Genomic DNA, 18614 nt, shown 5'->3' with positions numbered 1-18614 from the left:
GTAAAAAAGTTTATATAAATACTTACTTGTCTTTTTCCCCCTTCAACTTTGATAATAAAACCTATAACCTGCTTTTCAAAAACTGTGAATCCTGATTTAACACAAAGAACAGGATACAAATTCCTTACCTATGCTAAATAATTTTACTAATATAACAGTATTAAAAATAAGACATATGTTCTCATTGTTTTTAACACCATTAACCTTTAGAAATGATTGATTGTGCTACACCAATAACATTCAGTGAGTTCAAAGCTCATCTATTTTTTATGGAAATCTTACAACCTGCTAGTTAAATTAAAGGTTAAATATACATAAAGTCTTAGAACAAAACAAAAAGTATTCCATATGTATGTAGCTCGTAAGCAGAGTACACAAATACACACATATATAAATCTATCTCCATTTAAAAACCCATGACCAAAAAAACCCTCAATTGTCACGCAAAGACTTCAAAGGTAGAGTTAAAGAATTTGATATCTGTGGAATATTACGCAACTATGTGTATGAAGTTAGGAACTGCCTATTAAGTTAAGAACTCCACTGACATCACAATTATAAAAGACAAATGTCATTGAAATCATAATCAGAGATAAAGGTGTGCTTGCTTCCACACGTCAATTCTCAACAAGCATTTTATTTGAAGTTAGAGGAAAGTCCAGGGCCTATTTAACTTGTGTTATTACAATTATGCAAATCCATAAATGCATAAATATATCACTAATTTTTTTTTCGATGTATAACATAGGGAAGCAGAAATGTATGTTAAGTATACATATATGTATTCAATATAAATTCAATTAACATTTGGAACATCTTCAATGTTTGAATATACACACAATATATAAATTATGTTTATGTGGTATATACACATATACCTGAGCAACAGAGAAATTAGCAAGAATCTTACAAAACAAATTCAAATCCAATCTTAGCAATAAAGATTACACATTCCCACATACAACACAAACACACACAGACACACATTTATTTTATTTTTTATGAATAATCATAATTGAATTAGAATGATGCATGTTCCGTATGATATCTTCACAGTTTCTGTATACTCAGGCAGAGCCCATTAAACGCAAGCGTACACCAGGTTACTTGTTGAATAATGTATTTCAAGCACTTAAAATTACTAGGGATTTGACTAAGATCTGTACATGAATACATATTTTGGACTTAATTTTCTGCACTGGCATTTCTTCAGCTGAATATACTTTACATTCTACAATGAACTCAGTTAATATTAGGCTTTTCCAGGACATAACAAAGGTAATAACACTATCTTTACAATATAAACTTTATGACATTATGAATAAAACTGACAAGTGTAAAATTTGATCCATAAACTAAGTGATATACTTATGTTAATTTACCTTTTAAAAGATATTATGTGTTGCTCAGTTTTTTTGACAGGGCTTCCATTCATACTGAAGACATGTTGAAAAACACTATATTTTCTCTCAATAAGGAAAATCACTTTATCCACTATCATTCTCATTCTGTCTCAATAAAAAATCAATCATCAAATACTTGTTTCCAAGTTCTACTTGTTAAACTGCCAATTTATGCATACTGTTCAACTCAGCTGAAATTCTTTCAAGACTACTTGTTATTCTTTTTAACGTTTTTTTTTTATAGCATTCAACTTTTAAAAGAACAAGGAGAAAATAAAACTATATACATATTATAATAATTTTACATTTAGAAGTTTGTGATCTTATAAGGTTCAGAATCTTCATTTTTATAAGAAAAAAAAACAAAACTAAATCTTTTATGTGGTTTTCAAAGTAATAAAGGTCTGATTGATCCCACTGACTAAGGCAATTGCATCGGTTGTCTAAATGGTAGTAACGTCAATGTCAGATATGTGGTTATCTTTTCATCTTGGCCTATTCTCAAATGTAAAAATCAAATGTTTGAAGGACATTTCACTGACCTGTTATGGCCTCTGCAACTCTCACACACAATACTAGTATTCCTCATATAAGTGCCACATTTTGGATAAAAAAACACTTCATCAATGATGCCTTTGCGACATCTGGCGGCCCTTATTATATATAAGCTTTAGGTTTGTTTCTTTGTTGGGTGCTTTCAGTTGTTGTTGGGTATTTTTAGTATATTATTTTTATTTCATTTATTTATTTATTTGGAAACCTACCAGTATGTAAAACTTTAGTCCAAAAGGCTTTGATACCCCCTAGCGGGGGGACAAAAGCAATCTACTCTGCAAAAACACAACGAGGTCTACCATGAATCCATATGGAGCAAAAGGTCACAAATCTTGAGATGCAGTGACATCATGACAATAAGACACTTTTGAGACAGAAGCCGGCTCATTTTGAATATAAAAAGGACACTGATCAAATTCTCCCACACATTTAAAACTATAGAGAAAAATAAGCATGCAAAGACCTCGATATAGATGCTTAACAGGAGAGTTAAAGCATACCTTTAGTTTTCACAATTATAAGATGCCACTGGGAACTTGACAAGTCTGCTTCAGAAGATATAAAAGCTTTATTTTTATGTTATTATTGGATGCTGAGAAAATGTCATTAAAGAAAAAAACACTCAGTTCACAGGGTGCGCACTCCCTGTAACACCCCAGCTCTTTTAAAATTAATTCACTTATATCAAAGCTTGTTCTACATGTTTCAGTCTTATTATTTATCATTTCAATAAACGATGAGAAAAGTATTTTAAGTCACAGAAAAATTATCTTTCTTTCTTCATCCCTCTTCCTAAGCTATTTCAGTGCAGTAGGAAAAACTCATTCTGATTTCTTTATTACATTAACCGCAGGAATATTTGACATCAACTTTGTGAAACCATGACTTTGCTAATTCTTAGCCCAGCAGGAGAAACTAGTATGTTGTTTAAACTCTATTTTTCACTTGTTCTAACAATTAGAAGTCTAAAACAATAGATGATACAATAACCAAAAGATTAAATGTATATTACTAAATGTTTTTCTTTAAAAAAAAAAGAAAAAAAAAGGCAACAGAATATTTTCTTCAGCTCAAAATGAAGCACTTCAAAATATATTCCTTGAGATATACGGCATCATTTCTTTAAATGCTATTTTGCTGCCTCATGGTAAATATTCACTTAAGTGCTTTACTGTTCTGAAACTAGAAACAGTATATTGTACGGACATAGGTTTGTGCTCATATGAACAGATACATAGCGTGTGTTACTGACATTCAAGAACAATTTCTAACAAATCATAACTGAATCAAACGGAAAAAAATTGTCTTTCAAAACTGCTCTTGGGACTGACTACATTTAATGAATAGTCTAATGGTACAGTTCACTATTGTCTCATTTTACAGAATAAAAGAGTACTGCACCCTCAGAATACCTAGTAGGTCCCCATAAAAGCTATCGCTCAACTTTTAATTAAAATTTGTATAGCCTGTATTTTCAGTGTACTTATATGGACAAAATTCAGATCATGTACTGTGGGACAGGCAAATGGTTGTTTGCAGACCACAGATATGCAATCACAAGACAAATAGATGGCCAAAGAAACACTGCTAATTCCAAGTAGTCTCCTTCTCAAGCCCCAGAACTGCAAACATGCAATCTAGTCTAACATGTTGAATTCCAGTTATTGTATTGAATTCACAGAGACAACTCATTAGATTAAGGATATGAATAAGCTGTTTCAGGATTATGTTTTAGTATGGAATAAAAAGATTAATCACTCATTAATCCCCATGTAGGAAAATTCTGCATGTGACAGCAAAGATAGATTAAAATGAGAAAACTAAATTTGACAAAGTTAAGAAAACACACTAGAAAATGTCATGAAAAGGCCATCATGAAAAGAAAGAGTTCTCTCCTAATCACTTTAAATGAGACTGTTAACAGGAAAAAAAGAAAAATACATTTAGGATTGATAGAAGCTGTAGAGTCAGCAACGTAAAATTCAGGAGTAATATAAAAATAGAACTGAAAAAACAAAGCAGCCATCTCTCCATATTCAACAAACATCTATACGTACTCAGAGAAGGAAAAGGGAGACACTCCACCTCACCCTCTCCCCTGATACAAAAGATACTACAGAAACATGATGGAATGGTTCATATTTTTGGGAGATGGAATACTCACCTATAAACTACATAGAATAGACTGATTATGTTGAAGAGATGAACATACAGTGATAAATCCAATAAATTTCACAAATGGAAAACCATTCTAGTTAAAACTATATGGACAGACCTCTAGAACACACATATGTTTCTAGAGCTATCACACCAAATCCGGATTTACCAAGAAGGATACTGACTACTCAAAAGAATTAGACCAAGAAGACAGAGTCAATAAGAATGCTAGTTAGAATGATTTTAGGTATTTTCATATAAAGTGGTCCAATAACATAGTGGTAAATAGTTTGGAAATACAATTTCCACACTTTCAGGGATTATTTTGTGGAAGAATTGGTTGCATAGCAAATAAAAGGAAAAGTTGTTGTTAATATAATCTAATTAAATATAAAAAGCTGAAATAAAAATTAAAACAGCTGAGAACTAAGTAATGGAGATATTGTACTATAATGGAATTCTATACTCTGCAGGAGGAAAAAAATACATCACCTTTAATTTCAGTAGATGGTATGTATTAGGTACCATCACAAGACTGAAGGTCAAAGACCTTAAACTGAAAACCTAAAAACATAGCAACTTATCAAGGCCAGAGGGAACACACATGAGTTTCTGAGAATTGTAAGAACAAAATAATTCTTAGAGGTACAAAGAGTAATAAGATTGATTTATTTTGAAATAAGAAATTTTTTATTTTTTTTAATAGGGCTAGAAAACCACTTGCAAAACCAATTAAAATAAATTGATGGAAGAATTAAAAGATCATGGTATAAGGAGCAGTTTCTGCAAAGTAAACTCAATCCTCAGTGATCTGAGTATCAATAAAGTAAACAACAAATTGACAACATTTATACTTCTAAAAGCATTAGAGCAACTCCTTTGTTGCTGTAAAATAAACTAAAGCATGGCCTTAAGACCTCAGAATCTGTTAATTTTCTACCAGAAATGTTTACCAATAATGAAGACACTATGAAAACTATGAAAGTCTCATCACACAAACCTTGTTCTAGGCCCGCTACCTTTCCTGGTGGAAAAGTAATAGAGAAAAGCACCCTTTGCCAGATGACTATCACTGAATCTTTCTTGCTCAGAAAGTCATAGCCTGAAGCTGGTTAACTCAGATCGGTTAGTATCAAACCATTCTGTTTTGGGCATGATGTTGAAGAATGATCTTAGAGCCTAACTTCAAAATATCTGAATGTCATAGATCACTTTGATCTATGACAATTTTGGTTTGAAGTTTAGATAGACAGAGGTCAATGATCTCTTTATGACACACAGAAAACAAGTGTCCAGGGAATTGCTGCTGTATCTGCCACCTACATTCACTCCTTAAGACATTGTTAGGCTGTTTGCAGATATGGGCAAAAGTGAATAGAACTGTTCTCTGTAAGTCTGATACATCCAATTTTGAGAGCACATTTAATTTTTCAGTGTCTGATAGTAACTGTAATTACTCCTTTTCCTGGAGAGGTCTCACGTTTGGAATCCCATAAAATGCTATTCTGTTATTGCTAATCTTCAAGGCACACATGGAATTTTTTAGAAGGTTATTAGAAAGAGGAGAGAGAGATATTTGCTGTTGGCACTGGCTGTTTATATTTGAAAGACATATGATCATGTGTCTTTCACTTGCCTTTGCTTAATATAGGTTGATGCTTCAACTAATGTTGAGTAGAGTTGGGTCTGTATCTAAAAAAATGAGCCTGGCTTTACCCCGAGTCATATGTATGATTTATTCTGAATAGGGAGCTTCTGCTTGTGTCTCTGAAACCACATTTGGGAGTTGTGGAAGGAGAGAGCTGGCGAACATGTTTCAGCTTGTGGCTATAATATAAAACAGCTAGAAAAACAACACTTGCAGCAAGCATCAATTCACTTAATGAACAGAGTATATGCTTATCAGATGTTCTGTGATCATCATGAAGGCCCCTTGGTCTCCGGATGAGTTTAAGGTGCTGACTATGACCTAATGAAAGTAATAAATAACCTCTGCCTGGCCTACTGGAGAACTACCTTTCCCTCTGTGAATTGCAGCTGTGTCAGTGCAGCAGAGACATGCTAGAGGAGAATCTCTTCTCAAAAAAAAAAAAAAAGGGAATTAAGGAACATCTGCCAGAGATTGACTTGATTTCTGTACATGGAACGATCACAGCATCTGATGACCAGCATGCGAAGAGTCAACAAGGTACCAAAGATCTTTAATACTTCATTACTATATTAATGGAAAGTCAGCTCACATTTGAAATTGTGGCTTATTTCTTTTGAAACAGAATGCCTATAAGGTCACTGTCACATCTTTCTTCTCCAGATTAACATTGTATCAAAATTTCTCACGCAACAACCACCTTTCCACTCAGTTATGCCAGAGAACACCCGAAGTGCATTCACTTTGAGACTACTAAGTGCATTAAATGCTATTTCTATAGCATGATCTGACTGTCACTCCATATGAAACAATAAATAATGCAATGTTGAAAATATGAGAGAAATGAAAGATAAATTTACTTTCTAAGAGGAGCTACTACTTAACATTTTTAAAGATTCCTTTTGTACTTGAAAGACAATAAGAAAGCCTTTGATTTTCTATATGCCATTTACAGAGGTTTAACTATATATCACATAAATGCTTTCAGTTTTTATCCAAATGTGCTGTTAAATTACCCATGTAATTATCCCAAGAGAAATCATTATACTTTTTTATTGTTAATTTCATTAACACTTTAGTGGGAAGAGTTTGGTTGTATTTAAATTCAGCTGTCATAGTCTTTATTAGTACAATTAAAGGGATCATTTCTGTATTATTCTGGAGGGTGGTTTTTTTTGCGGGGGTGTTTAATTACTGAGTTAAAGCAACAACAGAAAGTTAATGGGCAAAAATATAGGCAATAATCTATGGTCAAACTTGAAACAAAATACAATTCTCCCTGATCCCAATAGTAAAGTCTGTTTTAAAATACACTATCATTAAAATGAAATTACAACAGTTCTTTCTAAAATCGGTGACATGACATGACAGCTGTATATACTTTAACAAGCCCTCCAATAACAAGCAGTAGCACTACATTGAGTAATCAGATAAAATCTGTTACAGATATATCTTAAAGACAGATATATTCAAATATCTGCTCACAGAGCCTTGTAAAGCCAAAGCAGATATCACTTTTGATATACCACTATTATAACACCTTATTACTTCATCAATAAATGCCGCGCCATTGCTTCCTTGCCTTTTGGGTGCGTTACAGTGTTGCTGAGCCAGCAGGCATTATGCTTATATACAGTCCCATTGATTTAAGTCGAGTAAGACCAAAATAACTTTGCAACTGGCAATCCAGGCATAAAAAAGTGGAGAATACAGGTTGCAAATTAAAATTAATTTGTAGAGATGAACTTCAAAACTAAAAGAGATGTGCTAAAGAGGGAAACAGAAGATCAGGCTACTTCTATAAAGAAATTCCTCATCCCAGATGAAAGCGGGACACTGCTCTCATCTGCTTCAGATTTTAAAGAAGAATTTTTATTATCTTGAACATCCATATTTGGAAAAAGATGAGAATCAGAGAGACCAAGGAATTAGCAAATACAAAAATCCAAGCAAATTCCTATTCATTGCTCTTTGACAGAGTAAAATTAATTTTTATCTACAGGGAGTATATCAATTTAAGGATAATCTGGGGGAAAAAAATTAATGGGGAGGTATAAGACCTCTGACTAGACTCTCCTTCATTCCAGGGGATCCACAGAGTTTAAGGAAGAATGATGTGGAAAAATTGTATGGAGATTTCATTCTTTGGCTTCTTATTATGGGTTTTTCCCATCAGTGCAGGTGAAAGATCCAGTGCAGGTTGAATAAATAATAAAACTTTCTAAATCATTTCCCTTTAAACATTTTATGACTTTCTGTCTACATTGCAGCACTACAGAATAACTGAATCTTTGTTCCAGATGATTTTTGTACTAGAGGAAAGGACTGGAAAATCATGAAGAAAATGGCCATTCATTTATATGCAGAAAATCCCTGTATTAATTTTTTCTGCTAAAGCTTTTGTGCACATTTTATGTGTACAAAAATTTATAATATTAAAACTATTTACACTTACCATTGCAATCAAAACTGTGTGCCCATTTAAATGAACTTGTTATTGTATTAAAATGAGCAAAAGATGAAAACAGTATCAGGTTTTTCTTTTGTTTTCTAAACTGAATAGTATTCCTTGGAAAACAAACAAATATTTTTGTTTTAAAAAAAAATCCATAATGAAAACATTCCAGGGTTGTGTTTTTCAACTAAAATGGAAAGACAAAAGTTTAAGAATGTTTATAGATGTGTCTAGTTTAACAGTTTCATGTGTTGGATGTGACTTTCACAGTCTGTTGGCAGTTTGCAGGAAAGCCATCACACCTGTGACTTGGTTGTTGATTAATGAGTCTTTCAATTCATTGCTACCATCTGAAGAAGGGCCGTGGCCTTTCTAAGCTTCACTGGTTTATTCGCCTTCAACTGTAGTCCTACCAAGGTATCTTCCATAAAGAAAATCACACCTGGTTAAGGCTAATGAAAACCTCAATATGTCATTTTCTAGACAAGTCAAAAAGCATGTAAAACTAGACAAAAGATGTATTCAAGCAACATGAATGCAGTTTTGTCATAACCTGTCAATCTGAAGACTAACATAAAAAAGCTTTCTTCAATGACATTTTCCAGTGTCAACTATTAGAATGACAATTCTGAACTCCCTCTTTGCTACACGATGCAGGATGCATAATGGTTTCCCACTCTTCACAAAGACTGAATTTTGTTGTTCGATCCCAGAAAGAAGTGTACAGGGGGAAAAAAAGCAACAAACAAACAGTTTTTCTGGGCCATATTATCAGTCAGCATCACAAACCCCCAAATCACAGTGTCTATGCAGTATTAAACTGACTACTCGCATCACAGAACCTAGTAAGAGCACATGTGAAACGGCCCAACTCTGCTGTATCTTCAAAATTGTATCATGATTGCAAAACTTTCAAGGGCATTTTGACTTTGACAACCGGGCCTGGGGAAGAGGCAATAAGATCTTTGGGACTTATCCTTTCTGAAGCAATTAGCTGTTGAATCAGAGTGAGCCAGGCAGGACAGAGGAAGTTCATCCAGGAAAGCCATGCGAGAAAGCCGTATCTCTGAGAGAGAGCAGTTACAGCTACAAAGGTCTGTAATCTGCACAGTAGCAGCCACCAGTCCTTACTACTTGCTTTGTTGAAACAGCAAATGTTTCAAGGTCAAGAGAAAGCATATAGTTGTTCCCCATCTACTTCGGAGTAAAACTAATGGGCCTACCACTTCCTAAGAAGACTGCAAGGTAATTCAAATTAGCGAAGCAACTAAGTATAACTAAAGATGAGCCACCTTCCCTTTGTTGCCACCTAGGACTGTGCACATCAACAGTTCCCACAGATCAAATACTTTACTATTTGTAGTAGCTTTTGTATTTTAAAATTTATTCAAAAGAGCTAGGTTCTACTCTTGGTTTTGCTACAAACTATTTTTGCAATGTAGAAGAAACCTTAAAGGTGACTGCAGGACCAGATTTTCCATTGTTTAACTTTGATATTAATACTTCCCCCCTCAACCTTACAGGGGATTTGCATGTCTCAACTCATTACAGCTTGCAAAGAAATTGAGATCTCTGTATGGAAATTGAATTACTCTGCATTACTAGCACTTTGCTGAAAATCCCTTATCTAAAAGAAGGAGAAGGAAGAAACAATGGGTTGGCGGGCAAAACAGACTTCTAGCTTGTTGGCTTGTGTCTTGTAGCCTCTTCCTTTGTAGGTGTAGCAAGAAAGCCTACAGATGAGATCAGTAGCTAAGCCAGTGTGTACAGTTAGCGTAGTCAGTATGCATGCATTAATACACATTTAGAGCTTTTGTACACACTTATGATCACTATTTATCTATTAAGAATGAAAACTTAGATCAGAAAGGCTCAGAAAGAGGAAGAAGAAAAGAACAGATAAGAAGACACACATGATTATCTCCACTTAAGAATCCTCAGTTGAGCAACAGGATGCAAGCCAGACTTGAAAGGAAGGCAAATTATTTGCAGATGAAAGGAAGTATCTATTTTTAAGTAAAGTCAGCCAGGCCATGGGATGCCAGTCACCAGGTTAATTAGATAGTGACATAAAATGTCAAAGTGTCACACTTCCAAATAACGATTTGTGGTTGCAGTATACAAAAATATCTAGTTATAAAGAAAAGATATATACTTTTAAAGAAACCAATGAAATGTGAATCCTAACAATAAATGCATATATGCATTATTAACATTAATACATTGCATTGACTTAGCATTTTTTCCACCAAAACATATCAAGGGACATAAAAATGTGGACAAATGTTACCTAATTTTAAATGGGGAAACCAAGATACAGTGAGATGTTACTAGAAGAATGGGGTTTAGCTCACAGGCCTATGCTGTAGCCAATAAGCTGTGCTTAATACGCTTTTGAATGCAAAACATGTATCGCCAATACTATTTTTTTTTTTTTTTTTTACTTTTTCTAGAGGCCAGGTTTGAGCAATAGAAATAGCATCAAATTAGAATGAAACCTTATTTAAGCAATTTTATAGTTGTTACTTCAAAGAGAGCTGATAAGTACATACTTCCATATCCTATGTATGCAAAGGCCTCATCATAAAGGACTTCCAAGTACTAAAAAGGAGCTCACATTAACTAAGGTTAACTGGGATATGGCAGTCCCTTCCTTTTTAGCATCTTCTGTTTTATTCATAGGATTCATCAACATGTCTGCAGAAGAGAGAGACTGCTAACAACCAGAAAGTCTAAAGTGTAGTGCATATAGGAAGTCTCACCTTTAGCCTCACTTACTTGTGAAATCATGCTACAACTGTGTATATATACATGGCTGGAGTGGCATTCAAACACTATGCAATACAAGGTACCATCTACCCTCTTGCTTATCGATCTACATTCTGCCACCAATGCTTTAAAACTGCCAGGCAGGGAACTAAGCCTACTTCTGACAGATCCTTTAAGGTCAGAGTACACTTCCATTAGCTGTGTCAGAAGAGGATAAGCAGGTGGAGGATAATCCTTATGTTGACAGATGTGACATGTACCTTGTTATTGACCAACTCATTTATGGAAAAGGGTCCTTGCTTATCCAGAAAGGTCAAAATCAGATTTTCCTCAAAAACCGAGTGGCTTTTTTTTGGTACATCCAGCACTAGAGTCTAAACCTGACTCTCTGATCGACCAAGAGATGCGCAATAACGGATTAATACCTTTCACCTGCTTCTTTTGATACAGGAACAATGGGATACTGTCTTTCATAGCCTCCCATGCATTTTAGAAAGCCTGTTCTCACATGCATTATAAGGACATCCATTATAATCTCACCCAGCAGGTGGTGATTACTGCAGTATTAATGGCATCCCAGTTCTTCACCAACACATCATTAACAGTTGACTTGTAGCCGTAACAACAATACAGATTTCCAATATCCACCAATTTGGATACAAAAGGTCTAGGAGCATCTGCGGTTTAGAAGAAGGACTGACTTAACACATCCAAAAGTACACTGGATGTAACACTGGCATCTTCTGCCATGCAGATATGGTCTCGGTCTTGGCATCGTGCCAGTAACTGCTCTTCCACCATTTGTTTCTTCTACAAAGAAAATTGTTAGAGAACTTCCTACCTTTTCATACCTTTGGTATTTTCACTCATTTCTCAGACTTGTGCTTTTGTAGAGTTGCATAAAAAAATCTTTCACAGACAACAAAGCACATGCAGTTTGCTGACATTCTTTTCAATTTCAAAACTACATAATACTTTTTCCCATGTGTTGATAAACTGGATTTTAAAAGAGCATTTTCTGGATATCTAGATAATCAACAACACAATGAATATAAACATTTTCTATAAATAGTTCACCATATGGCTACCATTCTCAGCAGATGGTGTCTGTGTATCCACTAGAATATACAAGAGCTATGCAGATTTTGCCCTGCAATCATTCAAAATCCTAAATACAAATTTTTGACTTAATTTCAGTTTTATTAAGCTTAATCAATGGCAAAACATATAATTTTATCACGTAACTCTAGTATAGGGAAAATGCCACAACTATATTAATATATTTATTTGCAAAAGGCAAGTCCTCACCTAATATAGTCAAAAGGACTTCAAAAAAAAAAAGAGACACCAGGTACAAGATCATAAGAGATCTTCTTAATCTCAGGGCAGCACCCTGCTATCAAGGATAGTCTTTACCTTCCTGAAAAGCAGTTTCACTTGCAAATAGCCCAGTAGTTTGTCAGACAGAATGCAGTGTGGACTATGTTAAGAAAAATTCTGGAGTCCGAAGAATGTGAGAGTTTGTGTATATTTTGCAGTAAACATTACTAAAGAGCCTGCATATTTTATCCAGTTTTAGTAGAAAACAAACTTATTAATTTTTTATAGTTTCCTTAAAGCCAATACATAAACAATTCCAGGTTTTCTACTCTGCTTTGAGAAGCTGCTGGGCAGTTGAGAATATTTATCAAAGGAACACATGACTGGAGGTAAACCAGTCTATCCTTTTCAACTTGAAACTACTTAAGCTCATATCACTGTGCAAACACTTTCTGGAAAACTCTTCTTGAGCTACACTGGTTCATCTAATTTCCAGTCTAGACCTTTTTCATGGCAGTTCTTATCCACTTGAACAAATACTGGTTTTAACTTGTATAATTTTTCTTGGTGCTGTTTCTCACCTGATGCAGTTATGGTAAACCAACATATTCCCCTCTCACTTACTAAGTTGTTATGCTTCCTATCCTTAAGATCTTGTACCTAACTGTCATTGGCTTTGCCAGTCATGAGTTCTTCTCTGTCTGTTCCTGTAGCTTCCAGAGTGCTCCTGCTCCCATGCGCACCCCCACATCATTCCAACCAAATCACTATTTACTGCCCTGCACTGGCACCAGCGCTCCATGAAACTTCCCTGAGCGCAAAGGAGGGAATCCTGGCTGTTCCTCCTCAGAACAGCAAATTACTGCAATGTTGGAGAATGGCTTCACGAGTTACAATAATGTACAATTGTTTCTCATAATTATAGTGAGTGCAATGTAGTTATTCTCTATAGTAATGTATCCAATGCACCTGGAAGTCCTGCAGAACTGCAGGAGGAAGGTCACATCTCAAAACCTAGCAAAATATTAATATAACTATGTAAAAGTTGCTGAGATACTTCTCAGAAAATAAATTATCAGAAAGTATTTAATGTATGTATCAGTAAAAAGGAGAGTACATAAACAAGAAGGGTAATGTATGGTATGTGCTTTGGGTTTGTCCCTCAGTGTTGAGAACACACCAGCTTTTTGGCTATTGCTGAGCAGTGCTTGCACAGCGCCAAGGCCTTTTCTTTTTCCCACTCTGCCCCCCAGCAAGTGGGCTGGGGGTGTGCAAGGAGCTGGGAGGGGGCACAGCCGTGACAGCTGACCCAAAATGACCAAAGGGACATTCCATGCCATATAAACATTGTGCTCAGCAATAAAAGCTGGGAGAGGAGGAGGAAGGGGGGACGTTCGGGGTTATGGCGACTGCCTTGCCAAGTAACCACTATGCGTGATGAAGCCCTGCTTTCCGGGAAGCGGCTGGACATCTCCCTGCTGATGGGAAGCAGCGAGCGAGTTCCTTATTTTGCCTTGCTCATGTGTGCTGCTTTACTTCACTTACTAAACTGTCTTTATCTTGACCCATGAGTTTTCTAGTCTTTGCCCTTCTGATTCTCTCCCCCACCCCACTGCAGGGGGAGTGAGTGACCAGCTATATGGACACTTAGCTGCCGGCCGGGGTCAGTGTCTCACCAGAGTCACTGAAGTATTTTCACATGTGATAATATGCACAGAGATAGTGGCCAGACAGTTAAAAAGAAGAGATCATTGCTGATACAATAAACTGCAGAAACAGTTTCAACATGCTGTTTAGCCAGACAATAACAATTTTTCCTTTATGAGCAGGACAGTGATTAAAAGTTGAGATACATGTGAATTAAACAATAAGTAAAAGCACGTGGTCTTCTTGTCTTAACATATGTATTAGAAGTAAGGAACTCCCATTTGGTACTGACATATCTAAGGATGTACAAGTGAGTGCCAAGATTCGAAAAAACAGCATGTATCTGTGTAAGTATGCAGGACATTTTTTAAAACTTCAGTAAATCAAGTACTATAAATTAGCTCAATGTTAACGGGCTTATTATTAAAAGATATTATTTCAAGTATAATTGAAAAGTATGTTTTAACTTTTATTCTTGCAGCTCAAACTATACGTAAAAAAAAGATTCAGAAGCAAAACTAGAAAGGAAAGGAATCCATCTATGTATCCCTTTTCTTCCTGTAAGGAAAACTTCTTTACATTTTCTAAAGGTATGAACTGTAAACAGGGACGAACACTGAGTTTTCTATGTTACTGCTTACTGCTCAACTTTAATAGGCTTTTCCTGATAGCATTCTATATTTGATAACCTTGAAATAAAATAATATCATTAACCAGCAACATGTTTCATTCGAAAAATTTCCTAAACACTTTTACTTTGAAGATCATAGGAATGCGTGGATTAGATTCACACGCTCATGTGGAGCCAACAACAAGTAGTACAGAACAATTCATTCCCTTTTTAACCAGTCCTAAAAGCCTTTTACTTTCCCCTAACCACCAACCAATTAATTTGCCTACCACTTGCTGGCTCTGGGACAATGCTCCCATAACCCCCTCCCACCTAACTCAGTCATTAACTAGGTTAGGGGAGCATTTCCCTTGTAAATGAGTCCCCTAAGCATTTTTACTTTTTTTCCACCAAAGAGAGTGCAGAACATACTTGTTTTACTTCGTATGCAACAGACAGTATTTCTCTTTAAGTATAAAAAAAGGAAATAGATCCCAATATCTCTGTGAACAGGTAAAAATATTTTTGCCTGCACAGAAGCAACTGATAAGGGAAAGCTTTAGCATGTGTTAAGGAAAGGAGTAATTAAAGTATTATGGCACTCCACTTGATAAACCGATGGTTCTGACCCCTTTCAAGTAGTGCCCTTAGTTTTGTTTAACTCATCTCAGGAGGCAAATAGTAGAAACAGAACGGATTCATCATAAACAGGAGGTCAAAATAATCACACACCCATTCAGCTTGAACCTTAACTCCTGAGCACACGGCTGAGATTTATGCAATTCTAGGAAGGAGCAAGAAGAATCACCTAAAGATAGGGCTCACTTGAGTCACTGCAAAGCTTACTTGAGTAGCCATGAGACCAGCTAGAATTGGCCTAGCCAGTTGGAAAACATCAACAGACATACTTCAGCTATGCTAAAAATTAAGTCACGTAAAGACAAGCTGTGTTGGAGATGCTGGTCGCTATGGCAGATATTGGATTAGCAATTCTACTTAATGACCACAATGGGTTTAAATGATCTGTTGGTCTGTAAAGTAGTGTGGTTTAAATAATAAATCCATGAGTTAATCATTAATGGCTTGCATAATGTCACTTTTAGATGAGAATTTCCATATCATGTAGAAAGGCAATGAATGGAGACATTTTCAAATTAGGAAGGATGACAACAATTAGGGCACTTATTAAATAAAAAAAAAAAGATGCAACAATAGATGATATGACAAAGGCGTGAAATACAGAGAAGGACAGAGAAGGCATATACATGACTTCTTTCTAAACTCTATAAAAAGATTAAAAGAAAAATGAAATGTGTTTCAAGATATCAGAGAAGATTAAATGTCCACAGAAAATGTTCCCTCTGTAAATCACAGCAGTCTTTTCTACTCCCTTTGGCTCATATTGATGACATCAACATGAAGGGAAGTTCAAGAATCAGCTTGAGTCTAAGACTTTCTATTAGAATCTCTTTTGAAAGGACAAACTACTTCATTTTTAATGAAGGACAAGTGTTAGCAATCAGCAGGAGAACTACCAAAGAAAAAAAAAATTAGTACTGAATTGTCTCAGCCATTTAACATAAAAATGACACTAACAGTACAGACCAAAAAACCCATGAAGTCCCATATTCTGTCTGGTAACAGGGCGTAACAGAGGACATCAAGAGGAGAATTGAATGGCACATTTTCACCAGCATAATTTTTTGTGCAATTGCATTAGAATTTTTGAAAATAACAATTTGGGTGGGGAAAGAATTAATCACAGCAAAACTAAGAAAGAAGACTAGAAATAGACTGTACAAATATTTTATATATGAAATGAAGGAAGAATTAAATGTTTAAGACTAACTGCTAACAATAAATTGAGAAAATGGCATCAAAAACATTAAAACTTTTTTGACATGCAAATTCACACTTTTGAAATGGTCACTCTAGTTTCTAAATAGAGAAACAACTCGGTTTAAAAGATGAATGATATGACCATATTAGATATAATCAGGAGGATTCAGAATTAAGAAGAGTATGTTAAACTTCTTTGTTTGCAACACGTACGTTTTCCAGTGTTCACAAGGATGTAAGTGGCAAATACTTCAGAAAAATACCCATTTTTTCCACCTCCAATTTTCTGAATTTAGCAAATTGCTATTTCTGAATTTAACAAGTATCAATTCTGCCTTAAATATATCTGCTTATCAATTAAGCAGTTAAATTTTACAAGTAAAAAAGTGTTAAAATATTAAAATAAGTTCCATTAGTTAAAAACTATTAAGGAAACACTTTCTATTTCTAGTTACACTTGTCATGCCCCCAAGTGAATTTAAGATTCATTGCAAGTTGAGTAAACATCCCCTAAGTTCTATCCTACACAGCTGAAATCTCCCTGAACTATATAGGTTTGCAAAAGTTATTCATTTCTTTTTAAAGCACTATTTAAGGGCAATATCAACATATATTCAGGTCTCAGACAGAAAGAACATATTAGGTTCCTCAAAATAGGAACTGAAAACCATCTTTATATGGATCAAATATGCTGGACAATAAGTATCTCCATTTTTAAATATAAATAAATATATAATTTATTTCATAAATTTCACAAGTAAAATCTTTGTGTATTGATTATTATAAAGTAAAAAAGACAACAGAGAAGTGCAATTATTTGCCAAAATCCCATTACCTGTGTGCCAGCAGCACCCTGAAGGTCATCTGATTCAGTCCCAAATAACTTGGCAGCAAGTTTGACCAATCCCAGTTCCATTCAGTAATGGTTGACTGTTGATACATGGCAAGAAGCTATTGTTAGTTATTAATCAGTGTTAATATGATCAGTAAATTAAAGCTCCAGCTGTGATATACTAACCAAGAAGGAGGGGGGTCTAGAACAAGGACTTAGACAGATGATATCAATCATGTCCACAGAAAAAGGTTTTTATTCCAATAAGACAGCAATTAATTTATAAATCCATTTGGGGATGTAGCCATTATTTATAAAAAGATAAATCAATTTTTTGAACCGTTATTCTTCCAACTGTTAATGGCATTCTGCCCAACCATTTTGTCTGAGAGCTTGACTCTTTGTTTGAAAAGCAAAATAACTGGCAACTTTTTATGTAACAGCAATTTACATTTTCTGCTGTCAGCAAAAAGTTTGTCATGAAAAACTTGGTATAGCTGGAATTCAAGATGTAACCTGTATTGTAATTAGAGTGATGGTTTACTTGTTTACTGTTTTGTAAGGCACTCCAGTCACCAGATGGTTATTATAAATAGCAGTAAGTCTAGACAATACGAACAAATATAACCCCATATTACTTATTTAATAAATAAAAGCAATCTACAATAATGGTGGGCAGACAAAAGACCATACACAACATTCTTATGTTTACAAAACAGTAACTCCTGTTGCATAATATTAATTTTTATTGTCAGTAATGGTCAAGTAGTGACTACAATTCAATTCGTGGGAGGAAATAATTCAAAAACTATTGTTGTAACACTAAAATGGCACAGAGTAGTTTAAAAAAAAAAAAGATTAAGCAAGTCAAAACAATGGAAATAAACCTAAATAAGAAGAGTAAAGTATATCTTCTAGTGCATCTTTTTGTTCTTGCAGACAGCACTTGGTTCTTCTAGGAGACCAGAATCAGTGCAATCCCTCCCCTTCCTTCCATCTTTATTTTATTCCCTTCCTTCTTTCAATTTAATTTTCTCCCTAATCCTCATCTTTGGCATGCTCTTAAAAGTAATGTAGAAAAAAAAAGGTGAAATACAGAGTAAGAAAGGGAGACAAGGGTAGCTAAAGAAAGAATAATACAGTGTGAAAGTGAAAAGTGAATGAAGTAACAGTGAACATCTGATAAACAAGAAATAAGGGAAAGAGAGTCAACTGAGAGAACAGTGGGAGTAGAACACAGGCGAAAAACAGGCAACTGTTCTATACTCTACACTGAATTAAAAATAGATAAATAAATACGGAGGAAGTACTTGTAAAATCAAGAGCAATAAAAAGGAGAAGCTAAACAGCCAGTCGCAACAGTCATAAAAACAAATAGG

At 34.9% G+C, this 18614-nt stretch overlaps 1 protein-coding gene across 1 annotated transcript in view; it reads right to left on the bottom strand.

Annotated features, from left to right (window-relative positions):
* Positions 1-18614, bottom strand: part of KIAA0825 (KIAA0825 ortholog) — a 261914-nt gene that overhangs the window by 99445 nt on the left and 143855 nt on the right. The window contains exon 19 of the mRNA XM_075136551.1: positions 17239-17333. Within this exon, the coding sequence (XP_074992652.1) occupies positions 17239-17333 (95 nt within the window). The remainder of the gene's footprint in view (positions 1-17238; positions 17334-18614) is intronic.

The sequence above is a fragment of the Calonectris borealis genome, chromosome Z, assembly GCF_964195595.1.
Source record: "Calonectris borealis chromosome Z, bCalBor7.hap1.2, whole genome shotgun sequence".
Lineage (NCBI taxonomy): Eukaryota > Metazoa > Chordata > Aves > Procellariiformes > Procellariidae > Calonectris > Calonectris borealis.
This window is presented reverse-complemented; position numbering and strand designations above follow the sequence as displayed.